This window comes from Xiphophorus couchianus, chromosome 5 (genome assembly GCF_001444195.1).
Source record: "Xiphophorus couchianus chromosome 5, X_couchianus-1.0, whole genome shotgun sequence".
NCBI classification, from domain to species: domain Eukaryota; kingdom Metazoa; phylum Chordata; class Actinopteri; order Cyprinodontiformes; family Poeciliidae; genus Xiphophorus; species Xiphophorus couchianus.
The window spans coordinates 10348230-10368137 of NC_040232.1; the positions used below are offsets into that span (position 1 = coordinate 10348230).

The window sequence follows — 19908 nt, forward strand, 5'->3', positions numbered from 1 at the left end:
TGACAAAATGCAATAACAGAAGTATTTCAATACGAATCAGAGAACATGAAAACAGACATTTTCTTAAAGGGAAGAATTTTTTTTTAACAAACTTCTACAAAACATATAAAGACACTTCAAAAATCTATCTGGAGTTTCATTACACTTCAAAGACAAGCTCGAAAGGTTTGGCTTTGAGCTTTCTCCTTTGTCCTTCCTAAGACAAGGAAGAAAGGATAAAAAAAAAAAAGAACATCAGCTACAAATTTTTGGAAGAAGTCCTTCAAATATTTTGCTTCACACTGCTTTAGTTTAAGACTCTACTTGAACAGAGAGGTTGGACTTTTCAAGCTTCCAGTCAGGAATGCAACAAGAACTCCAAATGAAGTCGGAATTTTGGCTGGAAAAGTTGGGAGGTTGCAGAGCAATCAATACTTGCGCTTCTAAAGCAGTGAAATGTGCAGGTGTGAGCCGCATTCGATTTTTCCCAGAGGTTAGAGCTTAAATCTGGGAATGACAACACACCCACGTTGTGCAAATTTTAGCAGCAAGTTGGAAACCAGTGATAGTTGCCAATTATTGTGGTGACAATTACTAGTAACACAAGCCACTAACCAAGTATTTTGCTCCATCTTGTGTTTTCAAACACATGATGAACCTGTTTATAAACAACGGATGTGCAAAACCTTAAGTACCAGTGGTTTATCCATTATAATATATAATGATTTAATAATAGTAAATAGCTCTTTGCTTGCAACTTCCACTACATTTTATATACCCGGCAGCCATGTTGGAAAACTGAACTTGGGCATTTTTGGCAAGCATCTTCACATTTGGAGTTACAACTTCAGGGGGAACTCAGTACACTTGACTTCAGAGTACCAAATAATATATGTTAAAACTTCTGACGATTTATATTTCATTAAACAAGTAATGTATGACTTCTATTTGTGAAAATCTTCTTTTACAATTTGAACACATAAAGACGAGAGAAATACACTTATTGGGTTTTATTGGTAAAGCAGTTAGCACTACAACAATCAATAAATCCCCTTATTTTCCGAATTTCACCTTGACCTACTCAGCTCTGATATGATGTAATTTCCGTATCCAAGCCCCGACGTCTGAGACAAACTGGCATTGTAGAATCTACTTCTGATCTGAGACAAACTGGCATTGTAGAATCTACTTCTGAATTTTGATGTAGCTGATTTTGACATTATCGCCTCCTGCTGGTGCAATATTGGTCTTAGCAAGTACTTTATAGCGCCAATTTTCTTGAAAGGACAAGGAAAAAACAAATCTCAGAGCAATGTAGTTGGGCTGTTAGTCATGTCACATTAAAGTCTAAATAAAAATTCAACCAAAGTCACATTTAATTGGAAATATACTTAAAAAGACGGTCTTACTTTTTGCTGTTGTTTAATGGTAAAATCTGCGTGATTCAAGGTTTTATTGTTCCTTAAAAATTGGGCGACATGACTGATTTCCCAGTTATGTAGCCCAAAGCTGTTCCCAGCATTTTCCTTTTTCATTCCTTTGCAGAACATTTGTCCAAACATAAGTCATCCCTATTACACAAGATATTTTGTGTTTTGACTGATATGGCGTAATTAAGAGGCACAAATGTGGAAAAAATAAAGTGAAACATGTGGCAGCGCCGGAATACGAGGGAGTTGGGGAGACTGGAGATGTGAGGCTGCGGTATGTTGTGTCTCTGGAGACTCCCACCTCATCATGTAAGCATCAGGCAGCAATTTAGACCGAGGAAACCTCTTCCTTTACTGTCAGGGAAAGGGTGTAGATATGGAGCCATTTGTGCTGCATGCCACTCCAACTAGTCATAAAGGAAGCTGATACTGAGTGGGTGCCAAGTTTCCTGATTCAGTTTTGGCCAAACTGTAGCATCTCGATTCAATGATGAATAACTTAAATTCACAAGAGATGTGACTCAGTCTCTAGCTGTAGCTGAAATGAAACATGCTATTTATTTCAGGAAGGATGAAAAACCACTTACTGGTTTTTCATATAAACAGCCTTTCAGTTCAGGATATTATTATGCTGTGTCTAACAACATAATTCCCAGTTTCCAGTTACAACTCTCTCTTTCACATATGACAGCTTCTGGCTCAGGTTTGGATCTGCCATCTGAAGACATGTTCAGGATCTCAGCTGAAATAAATAAAATTAAGGCGCAGTCTCTAAAGAATGTCCCACTTCGACTCTGAAGAGTGACTGAAAGTAAACGAAGAAAAACAATGAGTTGATTTCATTTGCTGTGAAAGAAGTAAACTGTGCCTATTCATCATTATATTTACTGCATGTGCAACTTAAAAATCAGCTTTCTGATTTGGCCTGGGGATTAATTACTCAACACACTGTTGTAAACAAAACAACAGCTGATTATGTATGAGGCATTTTAATATGCACACAGCAGAAACAGCCCAAACCAAAGTGCCAATATTGATCAAATAACATGAATGACAACCTGTTTTAAAGTTATTAACACAACTGGGACATTTATTTTGTTTGATTTACGAAAGAAAATGTAAACATTCTCCTGTCTATCATTCCCTTATTACTCATGCATTGCCAATTAATGCATTCCTACTTCCAATTATGACCTCCAAACAAACTAGAACTAAGCCATTGCTTAAAAGTTTTTCTTTGTGATGTGTTTTTAGTGAACTATTGAAATATGGTTGGAAAAATACTTGTGTTATTTTGTAATTCCACTTAATTTTCTGAAGACTTTGTATTGCACGCTATTTCTATTTCATCTCTGTTGGGTTCGCCTGACTCTTATGTAGTATGACAGATTCTGATACATTCCCAAACGACTTCCAGATGACAGTTTTATCCATCAGAATTACATACCCAAACTTCCCCACACTTTCCTAAGCAGATTACAATGTGCAGGTAATGAAAAACAACAGCAAATGTCAAAACTGAAGGAATAAAATGGTAATGAAGCAAAGAGATCAGAAAATAATATTATTCATGACTTTTCTTTGAACAAATGGACAAAAATTTAGGTCTAAAATAAAAGGTATTTTACAATATATATATATATTTTCAAAATGTTAAAGATAAGGCTATATGAGTGACAGTTTTGATTAAACAACTTGAACACCACTGAATGCCTTTCTCAGCCAATTTCTGCAAAATGGCTCCATAGACAGCCCACTCCTTCAGTAGCTTCTGTCAATGTTGCAGCATCCTGCCTATAAAATAAATTCTATCTCTCTTAAGAGTCCTGACTTGAAACAATGTGCATAAACTCTGATGAAATACCATTGGCTTTAAAACGACAGCTGAACTCAGGATCCTCTTCATTTGTTTGCTTCTTCAAATGAAAATATTTTAAATGTCTCTGGATCAATTTACCCCTTCATCTCTTCATATCCAGATTTAGCCAGGCTATTTTATACCTAAATATTATTTAATCTCAAAATATTTCCAGTTTGTAATCGTATACAAGCCTTTTAAGTTCATCGAACTACATGTGTGCATACAGGTATGCATTTTTCATGATTAAGTATTTTACTGAAATATGGTTGTGAACAGTCATAAAAATGCTGAAATGCCACAGTGATCACACAATGTGATTGTAAATTATTTACAGAAAATGTGACATATATTTTCAGTTTATTCTGGTTTTAAGAGAAACTATGACCATCTGTTTTCCTGGAGTAACATGACCACATTTAAACTAGCAGTGTCCAACAAATAGTTTGTGTCCACACATTTGTCAAGTTGAAAGCTGCGGTGGGCTACAAAAATGATAAATGTTTTGTGATAAAAAAAAAAAACAACAACTTTCAGGCACTTTAAGGCAGTGCAGCATCAGCATGCAAGTCCAGTCCTAAAATTAGAAAACTCTAGGAAGGCAATGACAGAAATATTAGATCCCTGTCCTGGTCTATTGCTACCTACAAAGCTTTTCAGTCACAGACCAAAATAAAAACTATATATGTGAAACCTGTCTCTTTTAAGGCATGGGAGCTATTAAGCTCACACACATCAATGGAAGACAGATGTTGTTCTTACATGACGTCACCAACGACCTCATGTTGCCGGATCTGTGAGTAAGCTCAACGGCATTTCATCTGGGCTCCAGCATCTTACAAGGTTTATATGAAATACCTGTCCATGTGGCCGGTTATGCAGTTTGGGGCAAACTATCTAACATATTTGTTTGTTAGTTTCCTATTAGTTAGTTTCATAGTTTGTTTCCTATTCTATGAATCTTTCGCTTCAATTTTATCCTCAGTGTCTGTATTTCCAGGTGGACGTACGTCCTAGCTTTACTTCGTTTGTGCCTCGCACAATTTGTTTCTTTCTCTTGGCTTTCATAAATCAATGTACAAACCTGCCTTTCATTTTGCTCCACTTCCCTCTGTATATGTTTCCCTTAGTTTCATCCCATAATGTGTGGTCTTCATGTTAGTTGGTTTGGGATCATCCCATCAGATGTCGTTTTGTTTCTGAACCTATCTGTCTGCATTCCTAGTATGATGGAAAGCAAATAGTCTATTTAAAGGGTTTCACCACTTCAGTTTCATGAAATTTCAATAAAACATATCTCCAAAGTGTTTCAGTGAAAGCTTCTGTCAGTGTCAGAAATGTAGTTGAATTTTTAACCTATTACCAACACAAAAGAAAATGATCAAATTGGTAGACAGATGGCCATGACAAACAGGATAACCAATTTAATAGTAGTCTACAAGATAACTTCACACCTGTATAATCAAAGTATGAAGTTAATAAGGTAGAAACAAATACACTATTTAACCTTATAAATTGTTAAAACCCAAAGCGCTTTAAAAAAAAAGATGTTGTTCAAGAAAGCAATAGAACACCTTTATTGGGACTGGAACACCACGGTCTTCCTCTTCCATCACAAATAGCTGTTATTGACTGCTAATAAACAGATAACTAAGCATATACTAATGTTCTGGATCTGAAGATGATCATGGAAAACTCATTTTTTAAAGAAAAAAAAGCAGTACACCAAATGGCACAGCAACTGCTCAAGAGAAAAGACCAGTTTTCCAACCAGATGGTTTTATACAGGCCTCTCCACCCACACCTACTTCGGTCTTCATTAAAACCAGAAACTCTATTGTATGGATTAACTTCATCAGCCCAACACACAATGCACATGATCAAAAAGTCCCCTTCAGTACCCTATATGTAACCACTTGCACTTTCAATGTCAACTACAAAGCAATACACCACAAGAAAAGACCATCTGCACACAATGACAACACTGACAGCATGATGTTTCTTTCTTCTGTTCATGTTTAATGGCCTACTGTGATTTTCTGCTCCCATTTGCTCGGTTAGAACCTGTAATGTTGAGAACCCACCACATTGAGTAGTTAGTGGACATGATCCAATGTCATTATAGAACTACTTATCCAGGACAGATTACACAGATCCAAAGCCAGGTAACTACAATAGGAGAAAAACTGTAATAGGGCCAAAAAAGGAAAGTAAAGGAGCAGATGAGAAATTTTTTAAAAAGTGAGGTAATTACTTTTGTTTTTATATACTAACCGATAATTAATTACAAAGTCCAGTTCAAGTTAAACATCAGAGCTAAAGCTTAGGGAAGCGAATCATTATTATATTATTTTTAAACAGCAAAGATCTGAAGCGTATTAGTCCTAAGTTCTGGAAATACTCACCCCAAAAGATGCTAAGAGTTGCGGCTGATTATTATTATTTTTGTATATGTGCATGAGAGAATGGAGGTACTATCATAAGCAGTGAGAGTTCAGGGTGTCTGTATTTGGTGGACCAGTATGTCCTATATTAAGCCAGTGTTTTAATGGGCGTCCTTCCCAGAACGGGCAAAGAGTTTCCTTCAAATGATTTAAACACAACCTAAGACAGTGGGCTTAATTCTGTTCCGATTATCTGCAGCATGATTTCTCCAGAGGGTATGGGAAAGAATGTTGTTTTACTTGCCAAACCTTTCTCTGTATCTCCTGTTTTAACGCCAGGGGCTCTAAGCATAAGTGTTAGCAACCAGCCAGAGTGTGACTGGCTGTATATGGAGGGTATCGCTCATCTGCCAACCAAAACACACAGATCTCTGGAACTAACTGGAGCTTCACATGGCATGATGATACAACTCAGAGCAATTATGGTATTTACTCAAATATACAGTGTCTTGCTATCTATTTTCCTAATCTTGGCTGCATATTGTAAATAAACTCATCCTGGAAATGTAAAGAGAGTGGGAGCTTTACCGGTTAGTATGAATAAAAAACATCTTAAAAATATAAATATAAAATATATAAATACAAATATTCAACCAACATCCTGTGATGCTGTCTTTCTTAAAAGTCGCTGTTTGGAGTTCTTCTGTTTATTTTTGGTTTGAAAAGAATAAGCGTTAGGATGCTGCAGTGAAAAAACGTCCTAAAAAAACTAAACAAAACAAAAAACAAGTATTCAGCAATCAGGCATAATTTTAATACCAGGTTGGGAAACCTGATTGATGTGAAGTTTGTAGACAAATATTGAACTAATTGTGATGTGTTATGAGACTACCTTATCAGAATCAGCATTACCATGAGCGATGTAAGCCGTAGAAACTTGGATTGGACCACACATACCAGTCTTTGCTTTGCAAATCAGTAAAGTGGCCTTGTAACTGGTCTACTGTTTTGAACACTTCACAAGAGTTAGAGTTTTGGAGATGCCCTGACCAAGTACAAAACTAAAACAGGCTGGCGAAAGTACTCTAAGACTTCTGTACAGATACAATAAGTCACTTCAAGTTTTCTCTTAGAGTTAAGATGCCATCATTTACTTTCAGTACAACTTGTAAAAGAAATGTATATCTTGAGATGTATCACTTTTTGAGGTCTGCAATACAAATCGATTTGCTTTTTAAAGAAGAAAATAGAATAAGCAGTAAATCATTTAATTATTTTATTTGTACAGAAACATCTATCCAGCTTTTTCATAAAAGTTTTCATTGAACTGTTAAATCAATGAAGAAAATATTTTATTGTTTTTATAGTTCTTAGAGAGGAATGATAATTGCCTAAAATAAAAATAGGATATGCATACTTGTTCATCAAATATCCGCCATATAATCAATCACAGTGCATGTCTAATTGAATATTAAGGAATTATTTGTAGCTAAAATTGTCCTGACAGATGAATGCCAAAAAAATTAAGCAATTTCTCTTTCCATATTGAAAGAAAAAGAACTACATTGCATCTCTGATCCAATAAAGATCGGTTTCACCAAGTAAAGAACACAACGACCCTGAACTAAATTTACTAGTAAATAATACAAGTCTAATGTACCATGTCATCTTTGAAACAATAAAAAAATTCACGCAAAATCCTAAAAAGTACAAAAGTACAAAAGACGTGAAGTCTGAAGAATCCCTGGCTTTTTACCATCAGCCCTTATATGGCCAGGTGCCACTGAACAATGTGAGCGTGATGAGCATGAGGGTGCCGGCAGCAGCAGCAGTGTGAGGCAGGGACCACCCTGTCAATGGCACAGCAACGCCAGACCAGTCCCAGTTACACTTCATCACTAGCATCACACTTCATTAACAAAGGGACCTGGGAGGGGAGTGGAAGATGAAATAAATGGGAATTAATGAAAGGGAGAAAAAGAACATGATTTGCTATGAATTCATATTTGGCTCCCCTGAGTCAAAATATTGCAGAATCACCTTTCAGTGAAAGTACATCCATTCATATTTTAAGTCTCTACTGAGAGCCATTCTTTGTGAAATATCTCAAACTCAGCAAGTAACGATAAAGAGCATCTCTGAACATCTCCTTACCAGTGATTCTCCATTAGATTTAGGTTATGAACTTTAACTAGGCCACTTGAACATTCAAGTAGAAAAACAATTCTGGTAGAAAATAATCTTTATTAGAATTACCAATTGTACATGAAAACTAGCTGATTCAAATAGAATCTTAATGCTGATTCAGCGCATCTGAAAAAGCTACATCATGAAAACGGTGAAAAAAAATTATATGGTTTTGACACTCATTTCTTAAAGTGAAACCTGTGTCTCATTTTGGTCCATTACACAAAGAGTAACATATTTCAAACCTCTATTTCTTGTAATCTTGAAGATGAGCGATTACAGATAATGAAAATCAAAATTCTGTCTGTATGTTGAAAGGATATATAAATGATTTGACTAAATAGAATTTTAACAGTTGTTGTTACTACAGTGCTAAGCAGCAGTCTCCAGATAGATTTTTTTTTTTAAATACTAATTTAAATTTGCAAATAATTACCTAAAAGCCTAAGGAACTGTGAGTGTTCATGAACTTGTTTCTTAAACTGAACAACTCTGTTTTAATTGAAATGATCTGAGTCCAATAACTCGACGTCCCCTGTGGTGTGCGGAGCTTCCCGGCAATACGCTAGCTGGCTGACTGAGGAGTTATGGTGGGACTTTGATCTTCTTGCCAGACGTGGTTTCACCCATAATGCGCTCACACACGCATTAGGACACATATGCTCCCATGTACATACGCTGAGAAAAAACACACACCCTCACACATTCTGGTCTTTGAGCAATACACAGAAGAACTGAGTCTCACTGGACATTTATTTAGCGGAAGGTAGACAACCAACCTAGCATTTGTCTTCCATAGGAAGGATAAACATTTACAGTGTTAACTCATACTGTGGATTAAGGGGAAACGGAGCAATAAGCAGTAAAGTGTTGTGCCACCAACTCTGAGTGGCTCTGGGTTAATTTACCCCAACATCAACTCTCATAATCCCATGCTTTATCCATACATTCCATTTCATCCCAATTTATTTCCATTTTCACACAGATGTGTAAAAATGTTCCATGTTAGTCTATTTCTTTTGGTAGTACAGCATTTAAATAAATGGTAAACAAAAAACAGGCAAATCTACTCTTTGCTTTGTGCAGCATATCTCAGCTGTTGAGAAACGATTGCTTGCTGGAAGCGTGGACCCTGTTGAAGTTTGAAACAACTGGATCTGATTTTACCCAATAGTTTGCATTTGGCCATGACATATGAAATGCGCCAGCTTGATCGTTAAGGAAGCCATGCCATGAAGCGTACCTGGAATTGAGTGCACAACTTTCACTGCGAGAAGAGAAGTGTCGAGTCGAACAAAATGTTTATTAGTGAGAGGGGCTACAACATATTTGCTAGCATTAAAATATTGTAATTCGTTTTGCTCTGACTTTAATTGCTCAATTTAGAAGAGTAGCCAAAATGGAAACAATGGCTTTGTTCACTTTCTTTACTGCCATTGCCAAACTACAACCATAGGCAGATTACAACGCAAACAACGAAGAAAATCCACATTATTGTTCACAACTTCTCCTCCTTTTCGCAGACTGACCCACATGGGATTCATCTTGAGAAATCATGCTCAACGAGAGACATCCCAGTAGCTTTGATCCTCATTTGGGCTACCTAACTTTTGGAAAATTTGGAATTAAAAAGTTTCACTAAGAAAGGAAAATTATGAGTGATCTCCTGGTGACAGATACGACTTGCTAAAGTTGCAATGACCATATTTTCCTAAAGTGGACTAAGTCACCTTTAAATCATCAGCGGGAATGAAACATTCCCAAGCCAGCAAAACTGCAAAAGAACAAAATGGTGAAGGGATCAAATTTTCAGAAGCTGCCCAGCCTCTTTTTGTTTTCCCTCAGTCTGCTTCCAAAGATCCACACAGTTATAAAGTTTTGAAAGTCTTTAGTTTAAGAATTTTGCTTAGAGCACATGATGTTTTTTTTTTTTGTTTTTTTTTTTGTCTATTTAAAGCAGAGGAAGATCGTGTGACTGTAGTCCTTCTAGCTGCATATTTTACTCATCTTTACACAATCACATTGTACCTATTAGGTCTGACAGTGAACCACCATCTGTTTAGTAATTACACAGTTCCTCCAAAAGACGAGCCAAATGAGGAGGTGCTGATTGGTGGAGAGGAAGACCAGAAATCCCCAGATGACTAAAGAAATGTATTAAATCTCGGGCCAGGTCTTATGACTTTCCCTTCACCTGCTTGGATAAAAATGTAACTAGACAGTTTTGAATCATCCCAGCGTGAAGGTCTACCAAAAGCTTTTTAACGAGGACTATAACTGAGGTGTAGCAACTGCCGCCCGTACTGCCCACCAGTGGACCAGTGTGATTCTTTAGACTCCAAAAAAAAAAAACTATAAGATCCGCTTGTCTCTAATGTGTAACAAAAGCCACTTAGGAAGAAAAGATGCGCGTCAGATTACACGCTGCTTCAGGTTAAAGGAAAATATTAGACAACAGATCAAATGTCTATTTTTATGGTGATAGGGGGTTGGCTCAAAAACCTTGGTGGCACAAGGTTAGATTAGACACAAGATAGATTAGACACATGTCAACCATTAATGTCATAAAACAGGCAATAAGGGGCTCCTTGTTTTATTTGTGGAACAAAAGAGGTTTTGAAATTCTCTTTTTTTAAGGGATTGTGGTTCCTGTGTTTGTGTCTGACTTGGGACATGGTGTGCTGTGAGATAAGAGATCAAATGGAGAGCATGTAGAGCTTTACCCACATGAAAGTTTTTTTTTATTGTTTTTAAAGAAAAGTAGCAGCTACACCTTCATTTCTTTTCCTAGATGATTAAAGACTTAGTTCAGAATGTTACAGACATTTTGAAGATTGCTGACACTAAAAATCCACCTGTTGCCTAATCCAAATAAAACTCTGCTCATGTTATGTCTATAGGTAGTTTGTACATATTTTGTTAATGCATTCTGTTCTATTTGAATTATCCAGCCAATGGTTGTTAGTTAATGCTTTTTACTTAGGGCCACTTCCTCTCTCTGGTAAATTCCTATTGGACAAGAACTGAATGTTCTCATTAAGAAGCTCATATAGAAACAATTACTACCACATCACATCAACCACCGCCAGCACAGGTGGTTCATGCAGATGGACACTTTGTAACAATCTTAGGGCAAGATTTTCACTGGCAATTTAAAATCTTCTTGAAGTGGAAAATGTACCACAAAGTATATGTTGGGTTTTCATCTTTGTTTTCATTTCATAATGAGTAGGACTACAAACAGACAGCAAATTAATCGTTATTCATAACAATGAATAAGAACCAGTACTTTCAACTTGACTATTTTGGTAATTACAGACCATGTGTTTGACTTTCATTTTAACTCAACAGTAAATAGGACCACAGACATACGGCCAATATATTATTATTTTACAAATATACTGTATATTGGTGACTTTGGTCAGCATAGAAAGATGTTTGAAAGCCACAGATTTGTGGCTTACTCTTTCCATTATCCCACGACAGACTGGAATAATGTAAAGATGTTCACACCTAATTCCACTTTAAATATCTCCATAATGTTCTCCCATTATGTCCTCTAACAACGCTCCGAGACCATCAAAGAGCAGCTGTGTACTTAGATTAAGTTGTGCATACATGGTCTCTATTCCCAATGAATTAATTCTGGATATTATCAAGTAATATCAGAGTAAAAGGGAGAGTAAATTTTGTGTTGGTCTCTTATAAAATCTTAAGAAAATACAGTAACTTAAATTGTGGGAAACTGAGTGTGAATACTTCTACAAGGCAGAGGGTGTGGATTTCATATACTTCGTTTTCTTCTTTTTCTTCTTTTGTTCTGAAAGTCATACAGTAATTACAGGAATAGTTGTATGACTTTATATGGCTTTGGTTATATCTACATCTGTCAGGATATGTGCGATGTTCCTCTCTGGATAGTGTTGTAATAACTCGCCATGTAGTTGGTATTACACAAATGTAGTTGAAATGCCAATCACAATGTGAGAACATTTGTTAGACTCAAATGTATTTTTGCTCAAGGTAAAAATACAGTGATGCCATATTCAGACAGGAGGCATGTTCTGTCAAACCAACATATTTATACACATATTTAAACACTTCTGTTTAAAAAAAAGAAAATTCAATGCTTTTTCATAAGATTTTTTTAAGCCCAACATTTGTTTTGTACAGTTTCTTTAAGAACTATAATTAAAAACATGCTCATATTTAAACACTTATCTCTCAGATATCAATTATCTTTGATATCTTTTTTTAAATAAATAGTGTCCTTTTTACAGGCTACCACTACTTAAGTTTTTGAAAATATTAAATCAAACACTCCATTTACTAGTCATTATTTGTAAAACCAACATTTGGGCATAGTACATGGGGTCATTGTCCTTAGAGAGTATGCTATAATAACGGTTTTCAGTTGTAACCAATAATAACCATCATCATGAGCATTTCTCTTTAAAATCAAACGGTACACTGAGAAGCCTGAAAGTAACTTTTAAAATAAGCAACTAATATCCAAGTATTAGTTTGGAAAACTCTTCCTTGTGGACTCCCTTGATGATTTCGTTGTCCTTGTGACAATGACAATAAAGATTTATCTATCTATCTATGATACAATAAAGTCCAGCTAACTAAAGGTGGCATAAAACTTTTGCACAGTGCATTTACACACCATCACAAATAAACGCATAAAAATATCCACAAAATGAAGGTACAATCTCCTCCTGTATTGAAATGAAAACCACGTGTTAGCACGCTTGTGGCAGACTTGGTAAAGTAAGTCCTTCCATTCATTATGTGGTATGGCCCAAGGTTTCCTGAAGCTGAAGAGAAAGCAAATCAGCCCTCTGCTTGTCGGCACTTTCAAGACGGCTTCCAAACCAGAGCGGTTAGCAATTAAATAAACAGAGAGGGGTATTTGTACCCGTTGTCACTTGAATTAGCCAGAAAAGACCTGCCACACCATGGCGGAGTCAGTCATAGGTACCATTAAATGGAAAGGAATCCTTTGCTCTGAGCCAACAGAGCTGGCAGCCGAAACTACAGAGATTCCCAAACGGCAATAATGCCAACACATGTGGCTAATGTGTTCTCCCCACAAAAGTCAGCCACAAATGCTCTGTAGGGATAGGTTACAGAGCAGTAACATTATATTACTGTTGAATGTACACCAAGAGCAATTTATTTTTTCTTTATATCAATAAAATAATAATTTCTACATACATTATCAAATATATATTATTGTAGAAACAAATCACTTCATAGTGAAATTGTGTTTTGATTTTATAATGACATAAAAATTAATACACAAAAAAAAAATAATAATAATAATAATAATCAGCCCATAGTGGTCTTGAGATCCTAAGCGGCTGCTTAGTTTGCTTATGTCTTGGGCCGGCCCTGCATATACAGAAACAACATTAAAAGCAAGCATTCGGGGTGCGGTGATAGCCCATGAGTAAAGTGCGCGACCCATAAACGTCCTCGACACGGCCATCACAGGTTCGAGTCTTGACATGCAACAAATGTCTTCCCCCTCTCTCACAACCCGCTTTTCTGTCTGTCCAGTTAAATAAAGGCCACTTGAGCTTGAAATTAACTTAAAAGAAACCATATTTCCACATAATGCTTGAAAAGAAAAAAAAAAACAGATCCAACAGATTTTAGCCAAAATAAGACTTTGTACTGTTCATACTGGGGTATCCTACTCAAAAATTGTTAAATATTCTGAAGAGAGTCTACATATACCAATAAGCCATTGTCTCCAAGAATTGTTAAATATTCCTTTCAGGCAATGGAGGGATAGACCCTCCTTCACAATTGAGAGTTTGTAAGAAATCTGGCCTCTGCCAACAACTTATGAAGGATGGATGTACTTGGGAGTAGAAGAAAAACAACCCCACCCATTCTCATGACATACTTGATGGTGGACATGTGGAAAAGAGTCTGTTGATGAACTGAGTAGGACTGACCACACCCCAATTCATTCATTGGACGTTATACCTTCAGCATATTAGGCTTATAACTTGTGGATCAAAATATGTGTTCAAAAGAGAATAAAAATAAAAAACAAAGTCTTAGGCCACTGATGCATTTTCATTCATGCTGTCCACCTTTATCTTTCTAAATCCCGTATTGTGCTTTTTCAGATTAAATGTTTTAGGTTTGAAGAAAGAATCTCTAGGAAGAGAGAAGACGAGGATCAGGATTATCTAAGGATTTTTTTTCCAAATGGAAAAAGCTTAAAGAAACCAATAAGAAAGCTGCAGTGTCGATCCTTGCCCGACGAACAAGAGAAGGGTTGTGAATTCACTGACAGAAGGTTTGATAAATGAAACGCCTTGAAACAACTTTCTTTATTCAAAATGCTAATTTCTTCACAGTGCCTAAACTGCATTGCTCGTCACTTGGCGCTGGCTGATGTGACCCAAGTCATTCATGCCATTGTTTGCCTGCTCTTATCCACAGCTTTATCAGAGTGACTTTAAAAGGCCCCATTCCTGCATGTGTATACAGAGAAATGCAACCATGAGGGTTTGTGATTAATTGTGTTGTGGTTAGAGTGGTTCACATGTTTGACCGTAAACCACTTGGCTTTTATTTGCCTATTATTTATGTTCCGATTACATGTTTGCTGATTTTAATGCCCCTTAACAATGATGTTCTGTACAAGTTAAAACTCCTTTCAAACATCCACAGGTGGCGCGAGGATCCAAGAATGTTTTGTGAAATTCCATCCATCCAGTCTGGTGGTCACAAAATATCAAGCTCAACTCTCCGGCTCATTACAAGCCTGACATTTGTCTGATAAAATCCTTTTGACTGTCATGACATGATTCTGCATTTCTATGGCGTCTGGATAATATGGCTCACTCCTAACAACTTCATTTAGGGGCAGAAGGAAGCAAACAATCAATCAATCTGAAACTCAAAACATGCAGGCTTCATGTCTTTTCCCAACATTAATGTAGTTTATTTGCACAGAGCTGCTTTAAAAGCAGAAGCAAACTGATCCCTGTGCGCTTATTGCCATGTCACTGTACTGCAGTAAGCCTTGTGCTCCCCATTTATTCCTGCTTTTTAAAAAAAGTTATCAGTAATGAGGGTCCTATACAAGATTAAAAGTAATGAGATTGTATGCAGGTTTAACAGACATCACAGTGCAGGAAATGTTGCTGCAGGGATGAGCTTGAGTTTCCAGCACTCATTGGAATGGCTGTGAATCAGTAATTGAGATTGCCATAAAATAGTAAAATAATAGTTTAGGGTCCTGTACAAAATAAACCACAAAACATACACTATGGATTCTTATGCAAATAGAGCTGTGACTGGCTATCTATTTGATTTAGTTGGTGATTTCAATAAAATATAATTGATACAAACAAGAACTAAAATAGTTTGCTTTTAAGTTACACATACTACATATGGTCACAATATAGCAGCGTGAGAATACACCCTTCAGCTACTTAGCCTGTTTCACTGCTGCAGCAGTAAAATATACAATTAGGAAAGAACCATTAAAATCAGACAAATGAGATGGCTTCTAATTTTTGCCGGTCTTTTTTCAGAGGGAATACATTTAATGAACAAAACACTGTCTGACACTTGTGAGCTCAAGACATCGTTGAGCCTGAGTCATTGCTCCAGGCCGCAAAATGCGAAATATCAACACTAATAAAGTCAAAATAGCATTAGCTCTTGGTAAGGGAATCAAATGCTAATACATGCCATTCTCATTGGTATGTGTCAGACCATTTTCAGCAACATTTACTGTGGAAATAAAAACACTGACGTCTGAAGCACAGAATGAAAAACTGATGGCAAATCGCTCAACTACTTTCAACAAAGCAGCAGCGATTGAATTCCTTCTTTCTGCTGTGATTGGCGAATAACAAGGAAATTCTGCTGTTTGCAGAGGATCAGTGCTCTGCCACATAAAAGACCAAAATTAGGATAATTGGTCTGTTTTTTGACACTTCCTTCCATTGTGATGTGACCAAGACTGAAAGAGGTGTATTTAATATCAGAGTTCTCTGGGTTCATTTCTTAACCTCTAAAGAAAAGGCTCACCTTCTTTGCTGACCTCACCTGAAACGGTTTCCCAAAAAGGAAATAAACAGGACCACTTGGTTTCAGCCAGACAGGAGCAGCCCAGCTACAGAGAGCTTAATCTATTTATAGGAAAACACCGCTACAGTACAGCGATCAGGGCAGAAAAGGAACTCCAATAAGATGGGAAGACTAGTCTTGTTTAACAAACTACAGAGAAAACACAGATTTAAGGATAACATTTTTACATTCAAGTCCATGTGTGATAGCATTACTCAACCTTAACAGTTACTTCATATTTTACAGGTTTAAAAATGGCTGATTCTAATGACTTAACTGTGTTTTCTTACTTTTTGCCATTAAGTGTCTCATAAAGGTATGAGACTGATATTGTTCTGTAATAATCAGCATCGCTATAAACATGCAGATAGTAATTGCAATTAATGGCAATGACAAGAGTACATCTCCTGCGGGTAAGGCAACACTCTCTAGTTCTGGCGTATCAACTCCTCCAGGCCTCCAGGGGCAGTGCATTAAAGTATCTAATTGTTCACAGGCTGACAGCTGATCTTCTGGAAATCTAACATCTCGAGTGCCGCCTGTCTAAAAATCAGCCAGAGGCCACTGTACTCCGTTCTGAGCAGCACCTTCTACCAGCGACAGAAGCTATTTGAGGATGGAGAAACCTCCCTCTCTGTTTTGCCAGGAAAATCTCAAAATGACCATTAGCTCTGATCGGATCTGATTCCATGACCCCAACCTTTTGAGTTGCACAAACAGCTAGATCCCATTTCTCTGTGGGTTGTATGACACGGTCCTGACCTCACTGTAAGGACAAATGCTTCCACAATAGATGTTTCAGGGCACATGTGTTAATGTGTCTGGGTAAGCATTCAGATGCAGGTAAAAATATTCAAACTCTTTTAAGTTTTCCACATTTTGTGATGTTACAACCTAAAATTTAACTGTATTTGCATGCAACCTGTACAACATGCATCGTTTTCCTCCCACTTCACTTCAATGCGCTGCATTTTGTTGGTACACCTCATAAAATCCCAACAAAATACCTTGACATTGTGGTAGCAGTGTGACAAAATGTGGAAAGGTTTTCAGTGTTTGTGGTGATGTCACAGCATATTCCTTCCCGTCTGGGTCCATGAGGCAAGTACTTCTATTTATAAGCAACATCTGTCCATCTGATTTCACACTCTAGTATGTTTTGGGAATATAGAAGGAAAAAAATACACAAAATTGAAGAAGTGGATCATTTACTTTACCGTTCTGTTCATCCAACTCGTTGCCGATCTCTTGGCCCATTATCTTCTGTCGACTGATGACTGCTGAAAGTGCATCCAGGCCTGCGTCTTGGACTGAAGGAAAAGAAAACAACCATAAACACAAGATACTAAATAAATCACTCAATAAATCCATTTGGGTTCATTTGTTTCTTTTAAGTACTAGAGAAAAAAACAAAAAGAAAAAATAGAATGTAAAATGTGACTGGCGTGAAAACGTTAAAAATACGGGAGAAATACATCGGGGCTTCTGTAGGTGTCTAAGTTTGACATTTTCCAAACCACGGGAATTTCTTCTAAGTTCAGAAATAAACGTTAGCCATTTCCAGGAATCCAACATTGGTGTCACAACTTCCATATGGTAAGATTTCACTGTTTTAACCTAACTCATTGACTGTATACCGACAATAAAGGAAACTATGGAGAAGACAAGGAGCCAGGTGGCAAAAAATATCTCAGTGATTAAATCATATCAGACAGGAATCAGAAAATAAGATAAAAACATATGTTGTTTTGTAATATAACCCATAAATGAATACATGTTTAAATTACATTTCAAATATAAACATGAGCAATGCAGTGAATTAATGTATTCATAAAGTTTTATTAAACTACTATATTTTACATCACTCACAAAAAATCTCATCATGACTTAAATGACCTTTACTTAATATAAACTTCTTTTTAAAAGAATTGATCAAGTGAAGTCCTAAAAACTCTGACGTTGATAGATACATACATCCAAAATTAATTACATCTTTTAGTCAAAACAGGCTTAGCCAGTTAAATTGTTCAAAATATACTACACACACAACATATTTAAAAGCAAGAATTGGTTGTTTGATCCTAAAATATTTTATCTATGTTGAATCTATGAAGTGGAAATTACCCTCAATGATTCTCTGTTGCTGTTGTTTAATCTCTCCAAAGGACAGCCCCTTCGTCTCCTCTGACTCCTCAATGAGCCACGGGTTGGGTGTACCTGCTGCTGCTCCTCCGCTCATCAACGTGGATCTAAGGTTCATAAAGACGACAGTTTTTAGCAATCAGCTAGCACTCAGAAAAAATAAACCTTAAGCGCACAACAAGTCAACAAAGACTTTAGAGTGTACTGAAATGCTTGTTTTGTCTGAAAGCTCTGACATCTCAGGCAATTTTCATCAATCAGCAAATTCATATGGATACTATTTTTGTTTTTTTTCAAAAATAAAATTCTGTAAAGTGTGACATGATTTTTGTTCACATCTTCCGAATTAATAGTAAAGCTAATATTCCTGCAAGCTTAAAATCTTGCGGTACGCCTCCACCAGCCTTATAGAGTGCAAATTTTTCAGATTCTTTTTAAGCTCAGTAGAATCCTTTTTGAAGTCTTACTTTATGTTCTGAATTTAATTTTGGTCTGGACTTTGAGAAGGCCATTCTAACACAATAATAGATGTGATCCATTATGTTGTAACTCATGTGTTTTGTGGTTGCTCAGCAGAAAGGTCAACCTCTCATGTCTGATAGAGTATATTACAGGTTTTCCTCCAGGGCTGACCATTGACTCTGACTAGCTTCCCTGCTGAGGAAAAACATCCTCCAGCAATATGATGCCACCATCGTGTTTCACAGTGAAGATTTTGTGTTCAGCATAATGTGCAGTGGCCATTTTCCCATACAAAGTGTTTTGCATATTGTCCAAAATGCTACATTTTGTTCTCATCTAACCATAGCACACTCTTCCACATGATTTCTTTCTTTTAATGCAAATTATTCTTCCTTTCTTCCAACAGTAGATTTTTTCTTGGTACTTTTTCCATAAACTGCCAGATTTCTGGAGCATACAACTACTAATAATTATTCTGTCAACAGATGTTCCACCTATGTTTGGGATCTTTTCAGCTCTTCCAGAAGTCAAGAATGCAAGCAAAGGTTGATACAATCGGTGAAGCAGAGGAGACGTGGCATTCAGTCGAATCTGTCTAACAGGTTTGATTATTATTAAACCGAGTGCCAGACATGAACTTCCTCCATTCTTGCACCTACTGTGTAGAGATCCAATTAAAACAGTCAGGGAGTACCAAAATCAGTCAGACACATCTTTTGGCAGACACAAGTAAGATGACTGTCATCACTGAGCATCCAGTTCCCGACTGAGCCACATGGACAGGCGGGATTTAACTAATTGCAACTATTTCCTGTGTAACCAAAGACACAGGAAGGTTAGAGGTGTAAAAGTGTTTCCAAAGGGCAACGCCCTGTGCCAAGCTTCTAAGTGGCACCATGTCCTTTTTTTTATTTAAAAGTTAAAGTTCTCCTGGCAGCCTTGATGCTGTTCATTCTGCTCAATTTTTTCAACCCTCCAAAAAAGTAGCTTAGATCATTGAAGCATGGCCAAATTCATCCCCTCCCACACTTCTGTCCTCTCAGACCACACAGTGGGAACGGGGTCTGATGCCTTCCCTCAAATCCAAATTACCCACCACATATTGCCATTAAAGTCAGGTCTCAGTGAGCAAACTGAATGCCGTACCACCACATGATTACAGTTTGCCGAGCTAACTTATTAGCGAATGCCGTTTTTTTTTTTTTTGCAAGGAATTCCTTTATGTAATTGAGTGTGTGGTCTGTAAAAAGATGAAAGCCTGTGCAAAGCAGCGCTAACTAGATCAATCCCATACCCGAAGCTTGTGAAAGATGTCAGAGAAACTCACAGGCAGAACTCAGCGGCAGGGCTCCTTTTATTG

General features: G+C 36.9%; 1 protein-coding gene across 1 annotated transcript in view; it reads right to left on the bottom strand.

Moving 5' to 3' along the window:
- Positions 1-19908, bottom strand: part of stx8 (syntaxin 8) — a 32319-nt gene that overhangs the window by 8720 nt on the left and 3691 nt on the right. Inside the window, exons 5-6 of the mRNA XM_028017341.1 lie at positions 18069-18193; positions 17162-17254 (exon numbers count right to left, since the gene is read on the bottom strand). Coding sequence (XP_027873142.1) covers positions 17162-17254; positions 18069-18193 — 218 coding nt within the window. The remainder of the gene's footprint in view (positions 1-17161; positions 17255-18068; positions 18194-19908) is intronic.